Source organism: Echinococcus granulosus, assembly GCF_000524195.1.
Source record: "Echinococcus granulosus chromosome Unknown EG_S00173, whole genome shotgun sequence".
Lineage (NCBI taxonomy): Eukaryota > Metazoa > Platyhelminthes > Cestoda > Cyclophyllidea > Taeniidae > Echinococcus > Echinococcus granulosus.
Window position 1 is genome coordinate 67,198 of NW_020170553.1, and position 7,691 is coordinate 74,888.

General features: G+C 42.5%; 1 protein-coding gene across 1 annotated transcript; it reads left to right on the forward strand. All coding sequences in view use genetic code 11, as the record gives it.

Annotated features, from left to right (window-relative positions):
• Positions 1–1,661: 1,661 nt before the first annotated feature.
• EGR_09886 (hypothetical protein) lies at positions 1,662–6,591 on the forward strand (the record flags this gene model as incomplete). Its single annotated transcript, XM_024499135.1, has 4 exons — positions 1,662–1,766; positions 3,232–3,323; positions 3,457–3,609; positions 6,540–6,591. 4 exons carry the CDS (start codon positions 1,662–1,664, stop codon positions 6,589–6,591), a joined length of 402 nt encoding a protein of 133 aa, XP_024346449.1.
• Positions 6,592–7,691: the final 1,100 nt, after the last annotated feature.

The window sequence follows — 7,691 nt, forward strand, 5'->3', positions numbered from 1 at the left end:
GTGAGTCGAAAAACATTCACTTGTAAATCTGCTCAAGTGGTGGAAATACTGAGATGAGTTTTCGATTCCGCTTTTCCAGCGAGCTGCAGAGTTGTGGATTATTTTTTGCACTTAGTGTACTTGGATGAGGAAAGGAACGTTGCTTCCTATGTGTTTTGGACTTGGAGGAAGTGGTTTTTGAGGGTAGAGTTTGGATATTTATTTACTTTTCAACCGTTCAATTGCAGAAAGCCAAACCGAAATTGCTGTTGAGATCTACATGCTCATTACATGCCTAGTAGATAAGACTTGAGAGGGAAGAGGGACAGGTGAACGATTTGGAGGAAAGTCCTACTGACCGCTTTGCACAACAATGCATAACCGCTTTCCTTCTTTTCCTCCATTGTAGCCTCAAGACGCATCTCCGAGAAGATTTCCACTTCAAGATGGCATGGTGAGTTGGTGCTACTTTACCCCTCCATGTGGTGATTGTCACACCTTCGTCTTCAAAGTTTGGCCAATCTCAAGGTCACTTGTGATTGGACAGCCCATGGCCACCCATGACTATACACAGCATAACTAGCTGGGAAAGTAAAGCAAAGTGGTGGGATGGGAGTTGGCTTAGGCGTTATTTGTTTTAAAAACAAGGCTTCGAGAGCTATAACGTGCTGTTCAAAGACGGAGTGGGGAGTGTGATGGCCATCACTCATTTTCATATCTGGTAGTGGAAATGCTGGTCCAAAGACAAAGTCGAATAACGCAGGTCCTTGCCACTTTGCTCTCACTTCAGTGCTGTTTATAAAGTGGACAAATTTAAAGGATAACCTAAGCCTGTTCTTACAGCCAATACGGTGAACAAACTCACACATCCCCTGTGATCGAACCCGAAAATCAACAAGTTTGGCATTTTAGCACACATTTACGAATTACTTAAGTAAAAGTGGGGAACAGAATGCTTTTATGCAAGCGTTGCCTCAAATGGCAGGTTTCAGACGAAATCATTGAAATTGGGAATGCGTCTAATCTTCAGATCACTGGAATGCAATCAAAAAGGACAGGGAATTTCTGCCATTCAAATGCACCAACTTTAAAATTGCAACTTAGCTTCGAGCAACCAAATTTTGGGTAGCATTTGCTGCCAATGAAAAGTCATTTACGGGAAAGCGTATTTGAATGAGAACAATTAATTGCCTTTACTGCTTATCATAATCAGGACATGACCTTTAGACTAAATATGGCATCCTTAGCTATGGTAGTGGCTTTTATAAAAAGTGAAATGCGAAATTGAAATTCAAGAAGCCCCAGAGAGGGTTGAACTGGAAACAGCCAAACAGGTTATTATGCTTTAAAGGAAAGGTGATTCACTTGATTCACTACGAATGGTCCACTGACATGCGACATCTATTAATAAATGCTTTATTTGAAGAGTTTTAGCAAGGCTGATATGTTTTCAAAGCTTAGTTCTACCCGGCAAAACCAGAAACTGGTTGGTTGGTTCGTGCTCGTCTGCTGTTTTGCGAACGGAGAAATTTCTTGTTTGCCTTAATCTTTGGCAGCTGGGGAAAATGCGATATGCAATGAGAGGATGAATTCCTCAACTAGAACTCGTTTAAAAAGGTGATCTTGATGACAAATAGCCCGGAGAGAGATATTCTAAGCTTAGAAACACCCCATTCTTTATAATGTCAGGAAAATTAATTGTTATTATTGAGGCTGGTGGAAGGGTGTGTTCAGACATGTATAATGTGAGTAGTGTAGAAACAGAGGATGGAGAAAAGTCGTGGAGGGTATGCCGAGCAATTCGCTCCCACCCCCGTCTACCTTGCAGTAACACGTAAGAGATATGAAGCTTTGCGGACTATTAACCAGTTGCTTCTCACTGTTACTGCATAAACGCGGCATTGAGAAGGGAGTCTGCTCACCCACCCACCGACCGAGGACTGTCTGGCTGTCTGTCTGTTTGTCTGGAAGTGCGTACAATGTGTAATCCGATGTGGAATTTGTATTCGGACGTTATTTTGGGTGAGCAAACATAGAATCGGTTTTCTCTAGGCCATTACTTCTTTCGACAGGAAAACACTGCCTTATTTGGGTGATTTTGTGGACATGGTGAAATGTAGCCCCACCCGCACCGCTTTGCCTAGCTAATCCCAACCTGACCCACCACAAAGGATTTTGCATGTGCTTACATAAGCATTTTTATTTACAAAACTAAGTGGTTAATCCTGACCTACTTAAATATTGCATAAAGAAGGACACTTCTTTGTGAAAGGGGGAATTTACTTATGGAAGTAATTCAAGTCTTCACGATTAAACCCACCCTAAGAAAATTTCCAACGTTAAGGAGCGAAGGAAAGGCAAAGGTTCGAGCTAATTTAAAGACCAGAAATGAGAAGATTATTCAAGAAGTGCTCACTGCCTTTATTTAACAATGTTTCATTTTGAGCGTTCCTCTATTAGGTTGATGAGTGAAATGCTTTAGAATGGATAGACTCAGCAGCTATGCAAGTGGCGCCAACCTTCCAAAATTCCACAGGCTTGTGTGTTGTGTGCACCGTTGCTGTAGAAGGATTTGACTTTCGAGTGACTCCGTTGCAGTTAGCCAAGTGTTGTTGACCCACTAATAGGCTCAATAGCTGCCAAGGCTTTAATCTGAGAGCTATCGCGCATGGGATCTGCACCAGCGTGGAGAAGTACGGCATCAAAATCATTTCAAAGTAAATTTGGTTAATCTTCTTTTTCGTTGTCCCTTACCTTTGCACAGAGCTTTACCATCCGGGAAAGGTGGTATTTGCTCAAGATGTACCCTTTCCAACTCTTGTATTTCTCTCCACTCGCGCAGATGGAAATGCCAACAAGGAGGTCACGATTGAACCCATCTGCCTACTTGTCACACAACCGAAATCCGAGTCGGAAAGTGGGCGCATCGAATTCGTGTTGCCTGCCTACCCAGCATTGCATCCACCCGGACTGCACCACATATGCACACTTCGTGCACAACCTAACCAACAGACAAAAATGGAAATTCTTGATCTCAGTCTGCCTTCACAGGTGCATACGTAAGATATGCCTGTTTTTTGTCATTACTACCACACACCACAAACCACAGCCATTCGATGGTCCTCATACGATATTTGCAGAGGGCCAAGTCTCGCACGTCCTTACTTGGGTTATAGCGGCCTACTTCTGCCCTGTTCAGCCAAACACACACACACACACACGCAATTCACGCTTTTCATCCACCCATTGTAGACAACCCTATTCATCTATGCATCAAGGCCTTGGTATTCTGATGATGATCACTGGATTTTGGACAAACTACTAGGTTGCAGTTATTGTCAAAAGTGGGCCTTAGTCTCGGTGACTTTTGGTCTCATGACGCAGACACCATCCACCTCTGACGTTGACGATTGATAAGACTCATCACTGCCAGTAACTGTGACGTCCTAGGGCACTTTGAGTTTGGCATAAAATAAGGTTTAAACACAGAAGGGGAGGCGTTGTTCTAGAATCAGGTGGACTAAGAAAATTACAGAATTCAATTGTGCAATCATTTGAATTACCAAAATTCACGAACAAAGGGAACCGAATAGATACAAACACTGCACATCTGATTAAACTACCCAAAAAGTATGGCAGCCAAACACAGCCAAATGGCTTCGTTTTCGTGCAATTCGCTTCATGCAAAAAATTAAGTCACTGTTGAAATTCCCTTTATAAAAGATTATTCTACGAAATAAACGCTATTATAATATCCTATATAATCAAAAGCATCAAGAGAGAAGCCGCTAAGTGTCCTTTTTTAGGCAACATTAGGTCTTTAAAAACCAAAACGTCATTACTGCCTACCGAGGAGGGAGTTATCCCTTAGGAGAGTGAAGTGGAGAGTTGATTGTTTGAAGATAACTAGTGATGTTCCCCCACAAAAATAGCTTCGAAATGCAAATTATACTGCTCATTACAAAATAGGCAGAGAGGCAGTCATTTAGTTAGTTTGTTGGTGAGTGGGTGAGGCGGTCGGCCGGTTAAACGGTTGGTCTGTCAATGAGCAGACAATCTATTCTCAATGACTCATGAGGACCGTCTGGCTGACAGTGGCCAAAGCTGCTTGTCCGTCACCTGTTAATGCACAACATCTCTGTTGACATTGGTGTCAGCTACCCAATTTATCCTTATAATGCTCTTTGAAATTGACGCATCCCTTTTCGGCCAGTTTATTATCCGAATTTCATTTCTCATCAACTTTAATGACAATATGTTTTTTGCCACTCTTTGTTCGTTTGGGGAATTTCCCCTATTCTCAGACCAAGGATGAACAACCGACCGAGGTCAACCTCTCTGATACTCCATCGAAAAGCATCTCCTTGTCTTCACTCATGTTGTAGTAACCCATACCAGTATGGGTCAAACGGAAGGAAGGGTCAGGAGGCTATAGGTGTGGACAAAGTGACATGGCGCAAGGCGTAGGTGCAAATTGGGGAGATAGTGTAGTAAAATACAACATCACAACAGTCATTGCATTTATCAGAGTGTAATGCGAGGACGCTCTCTACGGTCACTCTTCTGATTCAGTATTAATCTGTTCGAATTGCAACAGCTGCATTTTAGGAGCAACTTTGATTGGTGATGAAGCCAGCTTTTGGTGGTAGTACATGCTGTGCGACTGGGTGGGTACTAGAAGGCCCAGACGCCTTCGTTCCTAGATAGGCCTCAAGTCTGGTGAGCACTTTCTTTATGTCAAAGGATTCTCATCACGACATTTACCTAGCTTTGACAGCATGTTATGCAAATTATTTCGACAGGGGAGACGTTACAATTATTCTTTACGGATTACTTAGCCTTGATCTTACTAGCTCCGCACTTATTGCGGAGAGCTTGAAGTTGAAGGAACTGTCAATGTTTGAATCCTTCAGCTAACTTTCCGCCCACTCCTTCCGTAGCAATTACATTTGAGCAAGTTTACTGCTGTCAGGTTGGAGAAGGGTCTATTATTTGCATTGAGAGGGACTGAATGACTGTGCCGTCAAGATGTAGTACTAACCCTGAAGTCCCCAGACGCCGCCCAAATGTCCCTTGCAAAAAATAAACTCCAAAAATTATTATTTCCTACTAGGTGATTTCTCCCCATCTCAACGCGCCCAGCACAATCGCATCCCACACTACACTACTCTTCCTTACACCACACTTCCATGGTTCCCATAGCTTCAGTCTCAGTAGAATACGCCATCTCACATGTTCTGTGTGGTTATCTCCCACACACCATGGCCCTCTTCTGATTGAAAGATTGCTACACTGACCCATTCCACTGTTCAACAGCTTCAGAAATAGAACCAACCACTAAAGATTATCCTCTCTCTGCGGATACAAATGGGATGGTACTTTGGTTCTCTCACACTACCCAGCAAGTTACTTCCTTACCTCAGCTCACCAAACTAAGCTGTTAAACGGCAGCAGAGCCTTATTGCACCAGTGCTTCTCTCGCCACTGACAAAAGGCAGAATTTCTAGATTCCTTTTATTTCATTAGCGCTATTTTATAATGAGTAGATACTCCTTTGACTTGTTTCAGTGTATGACTGCCATTCAAAGTGGAAGAAGTGTGAAGACGATCAGTCTACTGGTGACGGCAGAGAACTACCGTGAAGCTGAGGATAAATAACGTCTAAATACTTGTCACTAGGTTGATTTGATTGACATAGAACCTAGGGAAGAACATGACAAGCTGCTACGCGTTGTCAAATTAACCTCAACATATACGTGTGTAAACATGGATTCCATTCTGTCCATTTTACTTTGCGGTTAATCAAAGCAAATTGAAAACGTCAACATGGAAGTCTTTATTGTCATCTAGTATGCATAAGCTGGGGCGTTGCTGCACACGGATAGGCACATGCTGGTTGACTGCTAGGAACACAAGGTGGTCCAATTCTCATGTGATTACGATAATCTGATTGGCCTCGACTTCCTGATGGTTATTAGAGCGCTCAAAGTCCACTTGCAAGTTATATTGTCGAATCAGGGGGATAGGATGGCAGTGATGGCATTGAAATGCAATTTCGTGCAGGAAAGCTACAAGCGCTTAAAGATGGGACGTGTGGGATGGGTTGGTGAGGGATGGTGTGGGGAGCAGGAACATGGGTTGGATGTGTTGAAGTAGATTGGGATATGGTGGATGCTAAGTGATGATTTAACAATTTGGGGATAATTAATGTTCCTTTTATTCACTTTACTAACCACACTACACATAAGATAGTTTGTCAGTTTAGTTGGTGAGCGAATCTACCACTGCTAATTTTGTATTTTCGATGGACAGCATGTAGGCTGCATCAATTGCTTCGGCTTTCCTTTCACGTCTCTCCTCCTTCGCAGTTGGTATCAGTGTCTGTGTAACATTGCAATACCACCTGCATTCGATGACCGAAGATCGTGCTTCACGCATTTATCTTGCGTCTTCCTCTCCGTCCCACATTGTATTTGGATGCTTTAGGTCCCAATCAGGATGAATACGTGTTGCATAAATTTGATGGAGGTGGTAAATCTCTCAAAAAATCTTAAAATCAGGGAGTACTTTTGCAGTGAGAATGAAAAGCGACAGCAATTTGCTGAACCATAACCCAATAAAGCTCAAAAACTTAACACGAGAGAAATACCAATAACAAGGCAATAGAGGAAACTGGGCAACGTATGAAATGACTTCCCCTTTCCCAAAACACTTTATTTTCCACAGATGCACATGCTGTCGCGTTGCCGTTTACGGAGAGCGCATTGAGAATGGCGAGAAGTTAAATCTACATCCTATCTACTCTCCTATTAAAGTCGGTCTGGAAGCAGATCACGAGGGAAGCATTGGCACTTTTGCCACACCTGCCGGGTCAGTAGCACTGCCCAGCGAGAAGACTGCCATAAATGTGTGATTCCAGGTCTTCTATAAGTTTGTATCAGGTATTTAAGATGTTTTTTCTTTATCTAATCTGTTATTAAAAATTTTGGATGAATCCGAAAAATATTTGGGATTTGATCATTCTTAAGCCTGTAAATGTGAATTCCAAACAGTTGTATCAGCAAAAAGCGGAAATACCAGAGGGTGAAATCTGACAGGTTTGACGAGCCTATCGAAAAATTAAGTGTTGCGTTTCTTGTCACTATTTTAGATGCGCCTACTATTGTCAAATAAATAGGTATTTGGCATTTTTTTCTTAGCAGAGGACTGAGTGGTGTATTGCGACCATTTCCAAGCCGTTGCATATGTACAACATCCACATTTTGCCATCTGGCTGCGTCGTCACATGCACATGTGGAAAGTGTCCAGCAGCACTTGATGACACGCGCTTGTTTCAAGTCATTTTGCTTTCGGTTCAGTTAAAAGTAAGTGGTTATGCACAAGGAAACCCCTTTAAAACACTTGTAACTAAACTTGAACGACCTTAGTTATTCGGTAAATTAGGGATTTCTGTGCTCCTCTACTTTACCTAAAGACATAAATTTCTAAGGGAAGAAAAATGTGTTACCAATAAATACAAACAAGTGAATATGACAACATCAAGAAAGCGTCTTCTCTTCCGAACATTCATCCTCAAACTGGGCGCGCAAATGTCGGTACTCTCGGCGATAGAGAATCAGAACAGGGATGAGAAGCAGCACTGCCAGAATTTCAAAGACGCCGACTAGAGCTTGCAATGTCCTGTGAATTACTGCTGGAAACTCATAGGCCAT